Genomic DNA, 22,713 nt, shown 5'->3' with positions numbered 1-22,713 from the left:
GTAAGGTAAGGTTGTGCCTTTTAAATGTTTTATTAAGCACTACTACTTGGAGGAGGTATAAGTTTCTTATTTCTTAGCAACAAATTTCCACAGTAAATAGTGTCTTCATATCCAGAGTCACAAAATGATTATTCTAAAACCAAGTAATTTTTTTAATTTAAATAGCTGCTGTGTAAGTAAAGGTCATATAGCAGAGTGGCATTTTGCCAGTATATGACAACTCATTGATTGCGATTTTTCAACCATATTATTCTGGGAACACTGTGGTAATCGAAAACTACCCAGAACTAATGTATAAATAACTGCCTGCTACCCTTGCTAATCCTGTGTAAGTGCCAAACTAGTATCCATTTTAGGAGAGGTGGTAAATCCTTTTGTTTGCATTCCAAGACAGCTTGAGTGTTTTTAAACTGTCACATGTTTTATTGCTTCCCTATGCCCAGAAATGTAATGCATCTTACTGTTTCTTTACAAAAATAATATTAATATAAAATACAAATATTTACATGCAATATTTTAATAAGACAGAAAGTGTGGAATGGTTGCACTGCACAGAGTATACATTTTTCTCCAGAAAATTACAGGATTAGTAAAATATATAATAAAGAATACAATTTTCAGCCCATCTGGAGAAAACCTACTGTGGTGCTGTCTGGTTGCATGTGTTAGGGCCACCGGCATTACCTTTTATTTTTTAGAAGTTCCATTACGTTTTGTTTATTTGTATTTTTAAATGTACATTATCTGTAAAAATAAAGGAAAGCAGGTATATTAGGCATGGGAGAAAGGATTGTTTCAAAAAACTTAAGAAATGTTACTAATATAAATTTGCAAGACAAGGGGACTAGAGAGTTGGAAGTTAAAACTACATGATACTGCCTGGAAAACATGGAATAACCAAGATTTCTGATGGAAACACTCAGAATTGAGATTTACAAACGAAATGAGAAATCGTTCAAATGACCGAGAGATTATTTCCACAGTAAATAGAGGCGTTATAAAGAAAATTAAAGATGGTGCACAGATAATAGTTATACAGCTGTGTGTGTATATGTAACTAACACACACCTGGTTTTGACGTGTATAACAGTCAAATTAGCAATAGGTATTTGTTTCTGGCTCTGATATGTGTATAAAATCAGAATCAGAAAAGCCATTGTAAATTTCGTAAAAATATTAAGGAATATTAGGAAAATATTTAGCAGCCATGTCTCACTGATTCTCAATACATTTTTATTTTGTTTTTTAAGAAAAAAGTTTCATATTTCCTCTCTACCACATTCTGTGCTTTCTTCAAGTCTACTGTTAAATTGCTGTTATAGAAAATCTACTTTATATATAGTTTTTACCATGGACTATGCTTTGAAGTTTGTGAATAAGATGGGCAAAGATCAAAACAGAAGACAGCAAGCCATTGTAAAAATAGAAGCATTAAAGCAATCTGTTATGCTCCTTGTTTACATCTCATCTGACATTAGGCTACTGAGGATTATTACTTGTAACAATTATATTTTGATTAGGATTCAGACATGTACAAAAATAGCAACATAATTTTAAGTTCACTTATGTATTAAAGCAAAGTAACTGCTGAATTAATTTCCAAAACATTATGTAGGTTTCAAATGTTACAAAACACATTCTATACCCTACATGCAGAATTTCAGTGTGCTGTGTTTGGGTTTGTTTTATAGTAATACTTGTTATGACAGTTAAGAACATGTTAGTCTCCAAAACTTCTAACCTTAAGAGAAGAAAGGGAGAGAGAAAACTGTTACTGGCTTTCTGACAATGGCAGGGAGTGTGTTAAACCAGTGTAAAATTCAATTAAACTGTCTAGCCAGGTTTTTGAAGCTGAAATGCAGGCCCTTTCAGTTAAGCTTCTTATTTTCCTGTGACCGACACCGGTGGATACTGTGTTATGCCAAAACCAACAGGCTGTAAAGCACCTTGTTTCATGCTCCCAGCTGATCAATATTTTTATTTTCCAGGCTTGCCCAGAAATATGGAGGCAGTATCACCTAACAGTAAGTAGAAACACCTTTTTTATTTTCTTGTACACCCAACCTATTTACTCTTCTGTGAACTGCTGACCATAAAATATAGACAAGCATCTTCTTCAGGAAGATAATAAACATCTGAAGAGTTTTTGAACTGGAGAATGCAATAATACACTGTCCCTTTTTATACATTCTTAGAAGTTCTGATTGTATTACTAGCATAATTTAATGACTGCATCCTATCACTTTCCTCTCCATAACTGCATTTACTGTATACATTACAAAAAGAAAGTTTAATTTTATACTGGGGTATAACAGTATTCCTGTCTCATTGTTTCCCGGATTTGGTTGTCAAATCCCCATATATTACAAGGCAGTTTCTTTAACTTTGATTTAAAGAACCTTACCTAGAGAATGGAATGTGAATTTTAGAAATAAACTTTAAAATCTTTGTACATGATTCTTAAAGAAGAAATCAACTGCCACTTCTTCTTTGGCACCTGGTTAGTTGGTCTTTAGTTATAAAAATAACTACTGCACACTACAAATAAATCATTCAGTTTTTAATTTTTTTTCGTGTATGCAAAACGCAGGGAAAATTTAAACAAACTGCACCTACATTAACTAATGTGCAGTCTGAAAACAAGATTTAACTTGTTTAGAATAATGTCTAATTGATCTACACTACAAACCTTAAATACAAAATAAATATATACACACACACACACACATACATTTATGTATAAAAAATTAGGCCTTGCCTATGACTTCTTTTCAACATAAGGAAAATGTGTGTTTAACTGAAATAACTTTATAACCACTGTCATCCTTGTACGATTAAACAAAGCAGAAAAGTTTGTCCAGTACTTTTTGTTGTGCTGTGGTTTTGAGGTTTTTCTTTCAAATAAGGGAATACTGCTATAGGATGTCCTTTAAAATCTGTTCCTTGTGCCTTTTCAACATGTTGGAACTTTCTCTTTTCTGTTTTAGCAGCTAAATTTAATAGTAAAGGATACACTCTGTTGAAAATCTCTCCTGTGCTTAGGGTTTTTTTTTTTAAACATTCACTTTGGAAATCTCCATTTCTATATGCATATTTTCTTTGCTCTTAAATTACCAGATTAAAGAAGATGTAATAAGAATAGGTTTAGTTGCATTCACTTTATATGGTTGTTTGCTTTATTTATTTAAAGATACTCAAAAGAAAAGATTCAATCCTTTATAATTCTTTATGCTCCAGAAAAGGAAGTGTTTAAATGGTTTGTTAGATCCCTTATGGAACTTGGAATCTAAGAATCACATAGATGTATTTATGCAATAATGTGATGGTGAATTAGGTTTCAGCTAATATGTCAAAACATATTTTGTTGTTCGGGCCTGTTTTGGACATTGAACAATTACTCAGAAAAGAGTTATTATCAACACTACAAAAAATTCTTACTTTTTAAAAAGCTAAAAACAGATTCTTCCTGGCAATCATTGACAAGCAATCTGAGCTGTTTCATCTTGAAGAATTGTAGCCAATTAATTTTCAGGGAAAGTATTTTGACTTTATACTTTCAATGGTGTGAAATTAACAATATCCACCAACAGAAGATCTACTTCGAAATTTTTGGAGCTATGCATGGAAATGTCATATTGGAAAAATTAATTAATTTGGAAAAAATAGTGCTTTGGGGTACGCTGTGCTTGTGAGAGAATATTTTGAAATATGATCAAATATACATACATATAAATATTTCCGATTTCATTACTAAATATGTAGTCCCTGCCTTGTTTCTTATAAATGCCTTTGCTATTTAGTACTATAAATTATCCAGGTTTTTAATTTATGATGATATTTTGTATTTACATAGCATCTTTCATGTGAAGATCAATTTTGACAACTACATTAATTGAAGCATAATCAGATTATACTTTTTTTAAAACTTCAGTTGACAACAGACATCGCAGACGTTTAAAATAGAGGCTATAGTTCAAGAGAATCTATATTATTTAAACTACTTAAACATGTCAGGGTCAACTTTTGTTTTTTCACTTAAGAATTCTCTCTAGATCTAAACTGCAACAGAAGCAAATAATATCCACAGATGATGCTGAAACTGTCGTGTTAGAATAGACTTGTTGCCTATTTCTTTTACATAAGTATGACTAAAAGGTAGAAGTTGTTTGCTCTCATATAGGCATTCTACTGTGTGACTGCAGTCATCAATTTACAATTCCATCATAGTTTGTTATAAATACTGATTTCTAAACAAATAATGCAAGAGAAGAAAAAGACTTGCATTTATTATTTTTGGAGAATATGCACATATCTTTGCAGGTATATGTACTAATGTTAGCTTCAGGTTTTTTCACACCTTAACAATATATATATATATATATATATATATATATAGCAAATTAACAACTGGTTTCAAACTGAATTTGGGAAAATTGTAAACTGATAATGTGCATAATATATATAGACATCAACCCAAGCAGAGCAACAATTATATTTTATACAAATATGTTTTTGTGAACTTTTAAAATCACTTCTATCATACCGCTTTGCCAAAAGTCCATATAAAAATTGTGTTTAAATGCACATACATTCTTAAAATATTCTTAATTAATCACTCTGAAAGCTTGTTAAAAACAACAGAACTCAATTCTTGTCTCTTTGTGACGCTTTTGATGATTTTATTCATTATATGTCTCTTTTCTAAGAGGTGGACTGCCATCTATTGACTCATAGTAGCTCTTGCACTTCAGTGTAGCTTGAGTAGGAACAATGAGGACATAACAATTCCATTGCTACTGTTATGGTTGGTGTTAGGTTTTAGTTTAAACTATTACAGTTGGGAAATTTTGAAACACTAAAAAAAACTTTGTAATATTGTCATAAATGTCTTGCTGGCAGCTTCTTTTTGTTAGAATTTCAAAAATGTTAAGAGGCAGTTGAAATGGCAAAAAGAATTATGAGCCGAATATTCTAGTTTGTTCCTTGTCAGAAAAAAACAGACAATTAAATCATATTAATGCTGCTTAAATTTAAAGGCTCTGTGATAATCAAAGGTTTATAACGACAGGGTTAGGTTCTTGAAATTTCTTTCAACTATAACTAGAATTAGTATTTAATGACCAGTTTTGATAATGATTTAAAACGTGATTAAATAGTTTTCATCGTGCCTATTCTATATATTTCTCCTTTTTTCAGAAAAAAACAAAATAAAGTTGTCAACATATTTTATGGGTTTTTTCCTCTCATTGTTTCCTGCATGCAATAAATGATAGGCAGATACACAGTTCTACATTTAGCAAACTTGTTATTATGAACTCATAGTAGTAGGGTAATAATACAAGAAGTTGATTTTCAAAATCCAGTAAAAATAATATTACAATATTTTGGCCAGATATAAATAATGTTAGAATATGAAGAATCACAGTCCTACAAGAAAAGAATTTTTAAGGGCCCCTGAAACAAGTTGAGTCCTACAGTGCATTGTCCCTGAGCCTTAGGAAACCTACCTACAACGCTGACTGAAGAAATAGTATTGTCATTTATGATTTTATTATAGTAGTAGCCAACGGCACCAATTAGGATTGGTGGCCTGGTTGTACAAGATGAGCTGCAAATACTCAGAAAGATGCAGTCTCTGATCCGAAGACCATACTATCACTATCATCTCTTTCATATCAGGACTAGTAAAGAACACTTTCAGTCATAGCAATTCACTTTAAGAATAGCCTCTTTCTAAATTCTACCTTTCTGTTATTTTTCATTTCTGTTTATAAACTACTCACGACCCAAACTAGAATTGTATACGTGTTTGTAGAATATTTTGCTCTGGACAGATACAGGCCTAGGAAAAATCCTTCCCACTTCAGTTGCAAAAATAGTCCATACTGAAGTCAGTGGAACAAACAGCATTTATCTTCTAACTTATATTTTTGGATAATTTTGTCCAACTTTGTTGTTTGACCTAAAAATGCTCTGTATATTTAATCTGATCACCTTTCTTTTTTCCCTGTGGCAGTTCCCCTTTTAGGTAACTTTGCACTTCTTGGAGACCCACACACCTACAAATACACCAAACTGATTTGTACTCAATCTTGACTGTATAGACTGTATCCTTAGATTGTGAAGTGCTTGGGACCGAGACCAGGCCTTCTGGAGAGTCTGGAAAATTCCTTGAACATAGTGAGCACTACCTTAAACAAATTAATAATAGCAGATAGCCCTGTTATTATACAGCAATGTTACCCTCTTCAGAAGACAACTACTGCTGTGGAGTATTTCTGAAAAAAATGCCATCCCACTTTATATGTAACTACATGCGTGTGAATCCAGTTTACTTTCACTGTGGCAGAGAAAGGCAATCCAGTGTCTGGCAGTAGAAGCTAGACAAATTCAGACTGGAAATAATGCAAACATTTTTAATGTCGAGAGTAATTAACCATTGGAACAATTTACCAAGGGTCATGGTGGGTCTCCATCACTGACCATTTTAAAATCAAGATTGGATTTTTTTTTTTAATCTTCTCCAGAAATTATTTTTGAGGAGTTCTCTGATCTGTGCTATATAGGTCAGCTTAGATGATCACAATGGTCCCTTTTGGCCTTGGAATCTGTAAATCTATGAATAGCTTAGCGCCGTGGCTCTCAACCTTTCCAGACTACTGTACCCCTGTCGGGAGTCTGATTTGTCTTGCGAACCCCGAGTTTCACCTCACTTAAAAATTACTTGCTTACGAAATCAGACATAAATATACAAAAGTGCCACAGCACTCTATTATTGAAAAATTGCTTACTTACTCATTTTTACCATATATTTATAAAATAAATCAACTGTAAATAAATATTGTACTTACATTTCAGTGTACAATATATAGAGCAGCAGAAACACGTCACTGTCTCTATGAAATTTTAGTTTGTACTGACTTCGCTAGTGCTTTATATGTAGCCTGTTGTAAAACTAGGCAAATATCTAGATGAGTTGATGTATCCCCTGGAAGACCTCTGCATACCCTTGCTTGAGAACCCCTGGCTTAGGTGGTCTACTAACGTAAGTAAAAGGAGTGGGATTCGGCTCTGTGTGTGTCTGTGGGTATAGTGTGTGTGTGTGTGCGTATTTTTTTAATGGAGCATTTATCTTTCAGTCAAATAAGGGATAACTATGAAAAATGTAGGACGAAGCTTATTTTTAAATAACAATCCTCAATATGTTGTTTAAGGTACAAAAGCGTATATTTCTATATGTGTGTGTTCGTTCCTTTGCATGATTCAGGCTGAAAAATGGGACAAAATGTATCATATATTCACCCGATATGGGGCACAAGACATTAAGCACCAGGAAAGACATGGATAGCCACTGTAATGTTTTGGCATAAAATAAAATTTGCGTTCCTGTTGTATAATTTCATTTTTTTCTGACTATGTACATTATACTTTATCATAGCATATTGTAATCTAATGCATTCATACACTGAAGCATATAGCAAGCACAATCCAAGAATAAAATCTACATACAATAATGAAATAGAAATTAATCTTTCATATATCAATATGGCCTTCTTCAGGAAATACACGTAGAAAGACTAAGGAAAGGTAAATTCCAGCAGATGGACAAAATATAGTTTGTTTCTTGTTTTCTAATGTATTTTCCAGATGTGTAGATATACTTTAAAAAAAAATTCCTACTGTTTTTAGGAGGGTTCTTTCCATAAGTATAGCTCATCCTTGATAATCCCTCCCTTCCTCTTCCAGTGTTCAGGCAGTAAGAGTCCCCTCCCCCATCTCCTGTCTCTGCTAGTTTCATTTGTATTACAACCCCAGTCCAAGATGGCCACCAACAGAGTTTTACAGACATCAGAATTTTTAACCAGCGGAGGCTATCGTTTAACACATTTTTTGACAATTTGTTAATCTTACTTTTAATCCACTTACATAAAAAAAGGTGAACCAGAAATTCGCTGTTTTGGCCTGTGTGCGTAAAAGACATGAAGGGACAATACATCTTTTGTGTTTAAATTTTGCGCTCTGATTTCTTTGTGTGCCATTATTACAATTCTACATGGCCTGCCACCTTTTTTCTGAAATAAAAATGTAAGCAGTCTAGCCTCAAATCAATTTAAATCCTTAAAAATGTGACTTTCAGAAAGATACAGCGTTTGTGAAAACATATCTAAACTGGAGAGTTGGAAAATTTGGAAACTAGAGAAGGCTTTGTAGGTTTTGTGCAGATGAAGGATGGGAAAAAGTATTTGGGTGGAGAGATTAAGTCTTGCTACTCTCCAGTCTTGCTGCTCTCTGACTCATGGACGGGATTGTTTGAGGCTCTTGGATCATAACTACAGTATCAACCCCTCTAGTTACCTGACCTAAGATTTCTAGAGCAGTAACTTTGTAAAGATTATGTAAATGATATTACATTTCACCAACTGATCCGTGTCGTCGTCTTTTTTAAGAAAATACTGTAAAAATATGACTTTTGTTGGACATAGGCTGTATATTATTCACATACTTTGGAGACACACAGCATCCCATCACAAGTTATATGTCAAAACTCACATAGCCGTTTTACTGGATGTTTTACAGTGACGATAACCCAAAATTGCAAGGCATTTGAATTTGAAATAAGGATGTCTTTGTGATGTTCTGTGCAATGGAAAAACCAGAGCATCTGCACTTAGGAAAAAGTGGTTTATGTTGTTTGGGTTGCATGAAGTTCTCACATGGCTTGAAAATTTATGCTGCAACATGTTTAGTTTAGGAGAAAGACGTTCCAACCCTTTAATAATAATTTGGTAGAGTTACTTTTTTTAATTATCAAATCTTTATGAAAATTTCATCCCTCCTGCTTTTACATGTGTGTGGCCTTTGGCAGATGTTTCTATGAAGGTATTATGCTTCATAAGTGTTCCATTATTTTAAAAAAATCAATCAGGAGTGGTTTGGTTTGACAGATTTATTAGTTAAAATAGAAACTTTTTTCATTTAGTTTTTGTTTTGTAGTATATAGTATTGTTTTCCTATTAATGGCTATTTCTTCCTTACTCTTGACGACTTTGCAAGGTTCATTCAGAGTACGTTTACTGTTGCCACAGTAGGGAACACTTAGGGCTGGTCTTATTTCCAAATAGCCAAAGTATACAAAAGGCTACCCTGATAGCTTTGAGATATAAATTAGCAGTTAGATCACTCTACACATAGTGACTTTAACTGTATAATGAGTCCAAAATATATACTACAGGTATGGGTGAGATTGATTGTTAAAATGTTTGAGTGTTTTCCAGTTTTTACTTTAAACTGCATTTAAAGTATTATAGGCAAAATGAATGATCTTCATAAATAATAAAAAAAGATCATGTTAAACTTTTGAATGTCTACAAACATGTACTATTTACGTACTTACCTTCTCAGGAAAATACAATTTTAGAACTAGATGCAACTAACCGCTTATAAGAGGAAATAATTGAAGTACACAATAATCAGGTTTTGTTTTTACTACTAAAGACAGGGTAGAAAATTCCAATTGCAGATATTTTTAAGTGGCACCCATGTTACTATGTTTGTTTGATGCTTTGCTGCTGATGCTGTTCCTAATGTCTTTCTATACCTAGGGCCGGATCCTCAGCTCATGTAAATTGTCCTAGCTGTTCAGTGGAGCACTGTCAGTTTACAGCAGCTGAGCTGGCCCTTAGCTGTATGCTATGTCCACTGCTAAACCACTCTGAGAATTCGTGCCGTTGTTAGAGCCTGTGAAAGTTAACCTTGTTGGAATATGAACCTGCAAGTGGCACAACAATGAACTGTCATTTATATGAACCATTTAACCACAATAGTTATTTTCTGAATATTTTCTATAATATTTTATGCTGAAACTAGGTGATTGTACGTAGTAGGGCAGGGGAGTGATGTGCTACAGCTTAAGCCTTGATTATAAGTTGTGGTTTGATGTGCCGTAGGAAACAGTCCTACACCGGGAAGAGACGGATGGGCTGATCTCTTAGACCCTTTTCATTTCTAACTTCTGAGCACCCATGTACAGTAGCCCCTTGAACTATTTCCATTTGTTAGGATACATCCTTCAGTACGTCTGTGACTTCCATGTGTCTTCTGAATGCATAAATAAAGATATTTAAGGAACTCTGTACTTTCTGCGGGGTGGGAGATTAGGACCCTGGCTTTACGGGCAGTGAAATTAATGTATTTTTATTTCAATTAACAATAACACCTTTTTATTATGAAGGCTGTTGTACAGCGCACGTAGCTGTCCATGATCCCAATGGCAGGGCATTCATACAACGGGGAAAGGATGACAAGTACCCCAAATATTTACTAAAAACTGGAGTAGGAATTTCTGTGTTCTTAACGTCTAAACTGCCCTGTATTAATCTGTCTCCATCACACATTATTTTTGTGATGCACTGGAATTATTGGATAAATAGTTACTTACGTAGAAAAAAGAATGATTAATGTTTAGATCTTATTATCAAAAGGCCTTCTCCCTCATATAACCACCAGCAACTTAATTTAACTAAAAGGATTAACGTGCTTTCATTTCTGTAAGGTTTATGGGGCTGGTGACTACTTTCACTTGTTTTGTTTTTTAAAAATAAAAAAGATACATATAAGCATTCATTTAGCTAATTTCTATGCTGACAAGTATTAATGATTTGAACAGTAAAATAAATAAGTGGAAGATTAGTGTCAGATTTGCAGCATTTTATGTTTACAGCCTTTAGTCTGAGTATGTAATAATTCTGTGCAGTTCACCTACAGTAAAGTGTAGGTGTACATTTTCATGCTTTTTACTGTAAATGTATGCTGTTCATTGAATCTTGACATACAAGCTGTGAGTGCAGAAACAAAATTTACTACATTTTGTTAAAATATGTGAGGTTGTGTCTAAGGTTGCTGTATGAAAAAACAAAAAATATGTTGTGGTTTTACATTGTTTTTATATAAAATCTAGGTATACATATTTTTAATTTAAAATATTTGCATTTTGCTGTTTTAAGTGGATAAATGCCTTTGAATATTGCAAAATTAAAACAAAAGTTTAAAAATGTAAACTGCTAACTGGAACATGGACATCCTGTTCTGATTCATAAGAATTTTGAATCATAATAATAATGGCTCCTTTGCTTGTCAGTTGTCCACTGAGTAATGGTCTGTAACTGGTATGCTTTAGTATCATTTAAAACTACTGCACTATATCATTTAAATAATCTGCATGTTAAAAAGTCTATGAGTATTCAGTGACCCGGGAGGAGACAATATGGTGTATTACACCAATTAATATGTGTATTTAACTCTTTTAGTAGACATGTATAGACCATAATTGCTGTTTAGGAGCTGTGAGTTTATCTTGTCAATGAACTCAAACACATTAGACCATAACTTTCTAAAGTTATACTTGATCATGTTACTCATCTACAGATTGATTCCCTAAAAATATTCATTGACTTATTTCCGAGCGGTCTGTCATGTCAATAATAACAGCAACACATCTAAGTATGGCCTGTCATGTCAATGAAGAAGTTACTATCTCTGACAGATTTACCTTGGTTTTGTTTTAATTAAAAAAAAAAACATAAAAGTGATTAAAATATAACCCCAAGCTCCATATATTAAGAGTTAAAGAGCTTAGTTCCAGGTTGAATAGGCACCATTTTACTTCAGTATTAGCAAAGTCTCAGAACAGTGGGTGATCTGATTGATCACATGTGTTAAAATAAATATGTATGACAAAGTAAGAAGTCTCTTGGCTCTAAATTTTTTGGCTTCTGTGGATTGAAGTTAGACCTTCAACTTTTAACTTATTTTAGTATGTTAATTTTGTTCATAATGTATAGTAAATTTATTCCAAAAAGCCATGACTATAACTCTCAAATGTGCATAGATATACAATATATTTTCCTTTCCTTCGGCAGTGCTTCAAGTTTAAACAGCCCATGACATTGCTGCCATTGGCTGTTTGTTTCCGCCACCACCAGGACTCTACAAACATTTTTTAAATTACTCGTTTGATTTTGCAGTTTGGTCTATATCTACTTGAATGGGATATTCTCCATTAGTGCCTCATCTGTGCATCTGCAGTTGATTCTAATTGTTTTGTTACGTAACTGTATCTATGATAAGTTCTCATACTATAGTTATTTAGCTGACAATGCTGACTGCACATGGCATCTTGCTTTGTTTTTGTTCTTGACAGTGCTGTTAATTCTATTAGTAAATTGTTGCCCTTGCATTTTAAATAACCAGCGATAAAGCATACGATTTCTCAGAAACAGCAGGTTGCCATAATGGTTCTAAAATGTTAGGGTTTATATTATTTTCTGTCTGTAAAGAGATTGAATTTAAATTATTCTATTTATTTAGATATACTGGATTTGACAGTGGTATACGCTTTTGGTTTGACTTTTTGATGGGCAGCCCAGAGAACCTGGTTAAACGAGATCCTACTGATGCTGCGTTTCTGATGGTGGTACAAGTGTGTTAGAGGGGGAGGCAGAGAGGGCATAGAAGTTTTCAGAAGGATGATTTGGGGACATGATTACTGTCAGTGGGGTTTTGATTTAATTGATGTTGGAGGAAATTAAAATATTTTCTGCTAGTCAAAGTGCCCCAAATCATGTTACAAAGTAAAATCTAGCTACAGGTATTAAGACTTCAATAGAAATGGATATATGGGAAAGACATTTAAACACCATATGAAGTTTCAAAGAAGTTCATGTACAGATTGGTTTGAATTTGTTTGACCAGGGATTATCTTCACTACATGTATCAAATATTTCCTTAAAGGCAATTTATAGTTACCAGGAGCTCATTGCATAGGCAAATGAAAATAAGTACAAAGTTTCTGTCTGGGATATATGCGGTATCTTGAAAGGGGGAATGCCTAAGGGATGTAGCTATCAAATTGTAGACGCTGCTTCCTGCCAAATGAACGTTAACTTGGATAGTTAGTAATCATATTGGTCATGTGCCAGTGCCAAAGTTATAAGGAAATGACCTTGTCTTTTTAATAGTCTGATTATTTAAATGCACTGTATGCCTTCACTCATCAATACAATCAAAGGCAATACAGATTGACAGCTAGTTGATATATCATTAACATAGGACTCTTTAGTTATAATTTGTTCCTCCTGAGTTTCTGATGTCAAGATAACACTCCAAAACCACAGCTAGACATTCTCTCAGAATCAGTTGTATTCAAGTACTACTATAATAGGCTTGGTTTTCATATTCTGACATATTTTAAAGAAATAATTCCTTTTCTGAAAAAAGCTTTGCTTGTGGTTAAGGGTGTTCCAGTAGAACAGATATAGTTTGGGGGGGGGGGGGAGAAAGGAAGCTGTAAATCATTTAGAATGACAGTAAAAATTAAAACCTTGGGGTTTGTTTGGCTCCCCAGCGTATTAGCTAATAAATATAACCAAGCTTCAGTTCTGTTCAACTCCTAATTTTATAAGCATTGGAAATGTTTGTGTTCAGATTAATGTATAAATGCGTGTGTAAACATGCATATTCTTAATAGTGTGAGTGCATATTATGTATGTGTCTATATATAGTGTGTGTGTGTGTGTGTGTATGCGTATATAAATGCATTTGATAGCTACACTAATAAACATTCAAATAAAATATACAGGGATCCATATATGTCTCCTCCCCCTCCCTCCACTCCCCCTTTCCTCCCTCCACCCCCACCCCACATCAAAGCTTGTGGTCCTTTTCCATCCTTGTACTAAAAGGTTTCTTTGTAAGCCAGGCCATTTGTCCATCATTGTTTGGGGTCCAAACAGTAGTAAAATACCCTGTCACCGATCCAGAGTGCTGTGAATGGCAGCTCCTCTCCGGACAATTGGCGGAGGTGCCTAGAAATATTCCGGAGAGGATTATTTAACCTTTCAATTTAGGGGGCACAAAGCCTGGCTGATTAATGAACTTTCTGATGGGTGCTGATAAGCGGATCTATTTCTTTATTTCCTCTAAGAGTGATTCCTTCTCCTGCTTCATATTACTATAATCTTAAACAGAAAATGTGGCAAATAGATTAAAAAACAGCACTAAAGAGTTTATCTGGCTGGCAAACTGAAGGAGCTAAATTAAAATTGGTAATGAAAGCAGTGGCTGAGCCCTGTATATGGTTTTTAAATGCGCTGTGTATTTTGAAGAGACTTATTCTCCAGCTTGCCTGGTAATGACTGCTTTTGGTGCACAGTCCGGGGTTGGCTTCTGTTATCCCCCCCCCAAAAAAATGAGTTGTGTTATCTGGATGACTGCAGACACATATGCATCCCCCTTTCTCACTGCATGGGCAGACAAGGTCGATAGCATTACAAGGTATTTGTGGCAGTGCTTGTTTCAGTTTTCAGAGCTGCCAGTTTCCAGCCAGATTTGAATTACAAAAGAAGAAGCTGGCATGAAAATTGAAAGGGTTTATCGGCTAGTCTGAAGCCTCATAGCACATTGCTTATTTATGCAGTCCATTTGCACCAAGAAATATAAAAAGGAAATACATTTTAAAAATAAGGTCATAAAGACCCAGATATGTTTAAGATGGCAAATAAAATATAGATCCCTATAATATCTTCCAGGAAACGATTTCACTTAATGTTGCACATTACTTCAGAGGAGCATTTATGTTACTGTCATAAATTTGTGCATTTGTGTCACTATATAGGTAGTCTCTGGGGATTAAGAAGGAAGCCTTTGCTAACTTACTTTAAAATTAAAATAGAGGAAAGAGAGATCTGTAGATTGAGAGCTACATAGGAAATAGTTGAAATTTAATGCACCACCCTATTTAAATACCATTTTGCATTCCGTGTAAAATTAGCCATGGACCAGTGAATAAATGCCACCACCTTTGGAGAAAATTGGGATGCTTTTTAAGCCAGGAAGATTTTGGAGCATTCAGGGAGTGAATTGCTGTTATCCATACTGTCTTGCATATATTCATTGTTCTGAACTTACTGAAGATTTTTTTTGTCCATTTTACAGAAGCGACATCCTAAATTAATAGTTTAGGGTTTTTCCCTATTCGTAAGAGTATCAAAAGATTACATTCATTTCTTTCATATGTATCATTTTCTAGTTTTTGTCTCTTGGTTTCATCTTTTCACACCATGAATTGTAGCTGCCATTTGCATCTATTTAAAATGCATTATATAAATGTCTACTTCTGTAGAAGACTATCATGTATTACCCCTTGTATTGTGCATTGAACAAGTTATATTTCTCCTTGCGGTTATTTGCAAGTGTTTGCTTTTCCAGACTATCCAATTAAAAAAAAATCTAGTCATTGATTTGTGACTTACTAGATATCATTTACAGAAAATATAACTGCATAATTCACTCTGCTTTAGTAACACTTATTTCATTGTTTCTGCTATGTAGCCTATTTTTCTGAGGTTTATAAACACACCTAAATATACTCATTCACAAGGTATAACTTGTGAGAAGAAGTCACAAGCCAGGTGCAATTTAAAAAAGAAAAAATTAATGGTTGGTGGATTTGAACAACGAATTTTTGGATGTGTACAGTTTTAAAATGGCTAAAATGTAAGAAATAAATTTGGCAAGGAATTGGTCCACTAAAATAGTCTAATTGCTTTGGTGGTTGTGAGATTTTTAAGCCAAAATATTTAAGTTATGTACTTCACCTGCATACTAAACATGCTCTGTACATTTTTTTCATGAATTTTCATAAGGATTTTTACTACGTAGCATGTGTGACTTAATGATGCAATCACGCGATAGACTAGGAATGCTCTAAAGGAGACGTTCCGGTCTGTTGTGTACATAATACACGTTTCAAAAATCTGCCTAATTAAGGAATTACCCAGTGGAGTGGAAGTCTGTTGGGTACATGACATGGTTTAAAAAAAAATCTTAGTATAATTACGACATTACATGTTAGCTGTTACTGGCAGTTTTGAATGTAGGGGAATGACCTATAGTTGTTGTTGCTTCTGCTAAAATATAAATAGATTATGATCTGTTTTTAAAGAGAAATGAAATATGCTTTTACATTAATGCAGTTGTTGTGTCACTTCCCTTGTTGTGTTTTGCCTAACTGTAGTGACATCTGTAGTATGTAATGATACAGTCAGACCCTCGTGCCTTGGTCTCAGAAAGCAGACGTAGCAGCACTCATGTAAATGAGTTTCACCCTCAGTTTCACATTTCCTTACTTGTCTTTTTGAGTCACACATTTAGGGCCTACAGCTGCAGCCCTCATGCAAAACACATCCATTGACTTCGATGGGAGGTTTGCCTGAGTAAGGACTGCAGGATCATCTGTGTTGCCTAGATGAAGGTTTTTTTCTGATTAATTAGCAGTTTAATTGTTGAGCACTAGAGAGAGAAAATACTCTCTCAGTAGAATGAAGTGAGGAATAGCAGCAGAAAACGGAATCTGCCAGTGAGATGGAAACATAACAATTGCCATACCGGATCATCCCATCTAGTCCCAGTATTTTTTGACCAGCAGAGGCCACTGCCAGATGCTTTAGCAGTGGTACAAGAAAACTTGCAGTGGGCAGTTATATAGGATAAGCTGTATAGATAGTTTCCAGAGAGTTTGTGTGTTGGGTGCTAAAGTGGACTCTACCTACAGTGTTGTTTGGTGTACTCAGGAAAATAGGCATTAGCCTTAAAACAGAGGCAGAATGGTGGCTGGTAAAAACTGATCTGTGTAAGAAGACAGTGACCTTGGTTTCAGCTAAAGTTATTAATAGGCAGTTGAAACTTTTCACATTTTACTCAACTGTCAAAATCATTCCATTAGGTATTTGTGGATCATAGTAGACTTGGTTCTTTGGATGGGGTTCTCTCTGATAATCAAGTGGGAATCCGATGTCTTAAATTATGTTTTCATGCAGTTTATTACAGAATAATGTGGCTTGGAAGGACTTTGTAAGTGTCAGGTCTAAACTTTATTTAATCATCGCAGTTCTATGCATTATTCAAGTTGGATATGTGTGTTTGTATAAGTTTGAGTTATGGAGTATGCAGTTAAGCACTGTATTTTCCTTTAAAAGTGACATTATGTGCTTGACTGTGAAATGAATATACTTGTCAAAAATGCAATGTTCAATTCACATAGCATATTCTAGTGTAGTTTGGTCTGTGTGTGTGTAATCACACACATGCATTAATATAAAACTGAGACTAGAAGATTCTCTTTAATTAGTGAGATTTAGTCAGATTGCATATCCTAGGTAGTAATGAGCTTCATATAAGCAAACCCTCATTGGATCAAAGTCAGTTTAGATAAGGGCAGCTCAAGGTCACAGAGGGAGCTGCCCAGCAGGCCAATTTGCATAAAAAATTACTGTCAGAAATAGGCCACTGAGGCAGCCCTGGCATTTTGATCTCTTGGCCTTTGTCATGGAGATTCCTGGTTGAGAAGGGAGGACGGCCAGTGTCCCAGATAATGATTAACTGTTTTAATGGCATTCATTCATTCATTCCGCACTAACTACTCATGCAGAAAAAAGGGTTATGTAAAATGACATTAGAAGAAAAATCATTTGTAATCGTTGCATCGGGCTGCACTTTGAGGAGACATTAGGAGTAAATCCGTGGCGTGGTAGGCTTATGCTTTATCTTCTGATATTTACTGAGTTTACTGGTGCATGAAAAGCTTTCAGCAAGAATAGCAGATGGGATGGACCTTTCATAGGTAATACTATCTACCAGGTTATTACTTCTATATATTGATAGTGAAGTAATCTCCTAGATATCACCCTACAAATATAGATTATTTAAATGTTTGTAACAAAAAAAATAACATAGAGGAGCTACTTTCACGAATGCTTTATTTTGTACCCATTGGATTGGAGTCCTCAGATGCTTTTTTAAACCTTAAATAATAAGAAAATAGAAGGCTTAAAAACATACAGGTTCCCCTTGTGTTTGGCTTTTGGAAAGCCGTAGAGATGTGTATAGTTGTAATCTGAACTGTAAGTATTCGGTTTAATTTGTCTCCTTAAATCTGACCTTTTCTATTTGCTAAACACAAGGGAATGTTGTGTGGAGCTTTTTTCGTGTCACATGAGCATACATTCCTAATGCAGTGAATACTCTCAAGGATTCTTGTTAGACCTTGTACAGTACAATAAGAAAAGCTTAACGTCCCTCTCTTTCCGTCACTGATTTCTGATGTACAATTGTTTTCTAATGAGGTAAGACCTATTCAGAGTGCCATCCTCTTTTCTTACTAGCATGGTGTACTATAGTTGGTTAAAAGATAGCATACCGATAACATTTATCATAGTAATTAAAGTTTTCAGCTCAAAGTGTTATTCAGATTAACATCCAGACGTTTATCAGTCAAGTCAGCAGTACATGAACTTCTGAGGAGAGCTGTCAGAGGCTGTAACTGCGAAGAACTTCAAGTACTAGTGTTGACCCATCTTTAAATAGAAGAAAAGACACAAACTACAGAAGTACACACATAATTTATGAGCTGGGAGGATTACTTTTATCTTGAACTCTAAGATTTAACTACTGGATTAGAGTGAAGGAGTCTATAAGTACTTTTTATTTATTCATTTAGTCATATAAATTACTAGCATTATCACTGGCAGACATGCTAAATTCTATGCTAGCAGTATCATTCTGATCCTTAAATCTGGTGTTTATTTAACAAATCATATCTCAAGAGAGAAGAAACCCTGATTTTTCTTTTTCAGAAGAAAGTGATGTTGTTTTAAGCTTCCTGTAAATTTTAATAGAGATTTTTAAATACATACAACAACAGTAGTCTAAATTGTTTTATTGGCTAAATCCATGTAACACCATTTGACAGTTCAAGGTGTAAAACCCCACTAACATTGTAACAGATACTTTGAGATTAACGTATATGTGTCTCTGATGTGTCACAGTTGCAATTTCACATTCCAAATACATCACAAACTATAAGAATAAGACCATTTAATCAGATTTCTCCAATTGAAATATAACCCTTTTAAGGCTTACCGGTAATAGAAATATAGAGTCATTTGTAATATAATGCAGTTGATCTTCTCTTGACAGATACACTCCACAGATATTCTAGATGAAGAGTTCTCTCTAGTAGACAAGTGGTGACTGAAGTAACCAGAGATAGTGACCTGTTGCAGTTTCTTGGTCGCATCACAACGTGAGCTTCAATTGACATAAGCCTAGAAAACGGATTTCATACACATAAAATTCTGTATGACGGCAGAGGGAGAAGGATCCAGATTATATAATTTATTTCTACTTCTAAGGAACTCTGTATTAGAACCTATGGAACTTTATTTCCCATGAGTGGCAGGGCATGGGATCCAAAAACTGGAGCTGGCCAAACCTACTAAGGTTGAAGGCTTTGCACACCTCCTATTCAAAAAAAGTTCAAATTTACGAATTTTTTTTTCCTGTAAATTAAATCTGGGGAGAGTTTTTGTAGTAGAAAGAATGTCCAAAAAGCTAGGCTGGCACAAGTGAGTGGCCTGAACACATTATTACTACTTCTATATCTTATCTACAGAGAGCGACAGACTATATATTTGTTGTTTTATATGAGATTTTGTCTTTGTGCTCCTTTTGTCACAAACACTGGTTTTCATTCTCTCTGATTTTTGCTCTATGTTTATACTGTTTTTCATTGGACATGTCCCTTCTCTGATTCTTTATTCAGTGTATAGTGAATGAAATGTGAACTGAGTTACATGAATCTGAAGCGCGCTTTTAAAGCCATGTGGGTTCAAAATGTGGTGAAACAAGCTTGTCCTGTCCTACCAAAAATGTGGTCAGATGCATAAAAGATGATCAAGCAATAATCCTGTAGTTTCTATCTATTTTACAAGCATCACTATAATTCCTCGGTAAAGAAAGAATATACAGTGGCATTAGAAGTATTAGTGGGAGGTAAACACAATGAGAGGTTTGAAAGAAAAAAGCATCCCTTGCAATAAAAAAATATTGGTGAGTTCTTTGAAATCGCACACATTTTCCTGTGTTCCACTAGAATGAATAATAAAGGAAAATATGTGGAGCTTTAAATTAATTGGATTCTGTTTTGACCAGTTTTCATAGAACCTTTATTCCATCCCCCTTCCTCGGCAGAGATGCCAACTCTGATTAAACAAAGGTTTTGTTTTTTATTGTTTTCTATCGAATAAGTGTGTGTTTATAACCTAGAACATATACATGTGTGCTCATGCACGCCCTTCAAAATGTATGTGGTGGTACTCTGAGCAAAGTTATTATTTATTGGCTCTGGATTTAAAAAATAAAGCTGCCTGACCCATTGAGTTCAGTTTATTGTTCCAAATCTTTCTTTGCGTTAAAAAAATTTTCTGACTTCAAACAGCTAAACACAATAATTTAATTTGGTGTTTGGTGCAGATTCAGATCCACTAGATTGACTTGAAAATTGACATTGGCAGATTTTGTTCAGTGACTGAGGGGAGGGGGCAGGGGAGGTGTAGGGTGAGAGGAAATATGAGTGTGGTAGATTTAGACTGTGTATCTCTCTCAGAAGACCTTCCCCATATTGCCTTAAGTGAGTCCTGCTGGGAGGGACTAGTTTTGCAATACACAAACGCTCCTATCCAGCTGGTGGATGTAATATCTGATGGCCCTGGTTGTTCCCTGAGGATAGTGGGACATCTGCAAAAAAAAGAGAGAGAAATCAGCAGCCTACTTTCCTGTATTGAGAGTCGAAATAAAATGGCTGTATGGAATTGACATTTAAGTTTCCTGTCCCATTTGATTTTGGTGATCAAGGTTTAATTTGCTCTGTAATATTACAGTAACACGAGCAACTTGCTCCTTTTTCCAAACTTCTTGCTTGCAGCTGGAACGCTGTTGATTTAGACAGCTTTTTGTTAAGATTATTTTAATTGTAATTCAACATTTGGAATTCACCAGCCCTAATTCTCACCTGTTTTCCACATTGCAGACCAGACCAGGATCAATCAAGAAGTCCAGTTCGTATTCTGAGCATTCTGCTTTGGTGTACTGCTACAACTGCTCCCAGAAAGGACATTATGGATATGTAAGTCTCAGTAGTCTCTGGCTAAATGTTAAATGTATCCGTCTTATACATATGCTTATCTTCACTCTGGTGTGTGGTTGGGGGAATGAGCTGAAAGACTCACACTAGCAGTGTAGAAAGAACAACGCTAATTAAATATTTGTGATCTTGCAGCATTGTTAAAAATAATTGGATGCCACTGTAAAATGATCTGGAACAGATAAAAGAAGAAACCCCTTAGGCTAATTTTTAAAAACGAGTGTGTGCGTGCATGTGTGTGTTACAGAGAGAGATCGCATATATATGGAAGAAATGGATAGTTGCTGAAGGCATTTAATCTTAAGTTCTCCTGTGGGTGTGGGGTGGAATATTGTTGAAATGTTCAGTCTCTCCACTTTAGTCAGCCAGACTATTTCAAATTGGCAGGATTTGGTACTCCCAGTTGTTCTGACATTGGGATAGGTCTACATTAAAGTACCATAGAAGGAGTCCCAAAACCATGCCTTGAAGCAGTGCCATCTGATTAGAAATTCCCCCTCCCCAGCCAACTTTCCAGGCCATTTAACCACCAGTTTCCATACAGAAAAAATGGATGGTTTCTAACCTGTAACTTAATATCTCTTATTGAGTTTCATATAATTTCTTTATTAGGGAACAAATTTTGCAGGATGATGAGGGCATTTAGCACCTTACAGGATCAGTTCCTTGATATATATTTTGATTGTCAGTATCCTTACACAACAGGTGGAGCTCTGCACCTGTAGACACACAAACCAGGTGCTGTCGTCTTAGCTTTGCTGTGAAATATGTCCGGGGGAAATTTTGCAATGAGAAACAATATTGATAGAAAATCCACATTCCTAGTGTCTTGAAAGCTTTAGGTTCATGCTTTTCTAAAGCTTATGGATAGTATTCACCCAAACCCCCAAACACTCCTTCCTTCCCTCCCTCCTAACTGTCGTACATGTCCACTTAGGCACAGCATTTGCCATGTTTTTCAGCATCACAAACAGAATGGGGTATGTTGTTTTCAAGGAGTTTCAATCCTCGTATGAAATGGTATGGGGACATAAGGCAGTTAAAGGTCAGTCAGGCTAATTAGGGCTACCCCCCAGCAGACTTAAAAGTTAAATGAAGAACTTTAAAATTGATGCACAATTTTACTTGGAGGCAATGTAAAGATTTCTAAATTGGAGTGCTGTATTGTGACAAACATGTACCTGTTAGGAAATCTGCTACACTTTGGATAAAGTGTGTCCTTGGGGGTGGGGAGGGACCCCAGAAAACAGGCAACTGCAATAATCCAATCTAGATAAAATATGAGCATTAGTCATCAGCCCTATGTCATTCATATTGAGCAGCACTCACAAGCTTGGCAGTAGTTCTCAGATGGTACAAAGCGGTCTGCCTAATGATAGATCTAAGGTGCAAGTCATCTGTTTTAAGATGAATTGATAAATCTGCTGATAGTATGACACGCCAACATTTATTCCTGTAGTTTGTTCTGTCATTGCTCAATCTAGGATTTCAGACTTTAATTATCAGAACCTTCTACAAAGGAAATGTTTAAATTATTGGTCACATTTGTTATCTATAAACAGAATAAAGTCCAAACCAGTAAAATATATATATACTTGGTGCTTTAAAAGAGCTTATATCACAAAGTTGAAAATAATTACGAGCCGAAACATTTGGGAGAAAAAATTTAAACAGAA

At 34.9% G+C, this 22,713-nt stretch overlaps 1 protein-coding gene across 1 annotated transcript in view; it reads left to right on the top strand.

Annotated features, from left to right (window-relative positions):
• Positions 1-22,713, top strand: part of LOC112111171 (zinc finger CCHC domain-containing protein 7-like) — a 60,014-nt gene that overhangs the window by 25,251 nt on the left and 12,050 nt on the right. The window contains exons 5-6 of the mRNA XM_029914339.1: positions 1,989-2,024; positions 20,924-21,019. Of these exons, the coding sequence (XP_029770199.1) occupies positions 1,989-2,024; positions 20,924-21,019 (132 nt within the window). The remainder of the gene's footprint in view (positions 1-1,988; positions 2,025-20,923; positions 21,020-22,713) is intronic.

The sequence above is a fragment of the Terrapene carolina genome, unplaced genomic scaffold (assembly GCF_002925995.2).
Source record: "Terrapene carolina triunguis isolate 2854851 unplaced genomic scaffold, T_m_triunguis-2.0 Scaffold35098, whole genome shotgun sequence".
In the NCBI taxonomy this organism is placed as follows: domain Eukaryota; kingdom Metazoa; phylum Chordata; order Testudines; family Emydidae; genus Terrapene; species Terrapene triunguis.
This window is presented reverse-complemented; position numbering and strand designations above follow the sequence as displayed.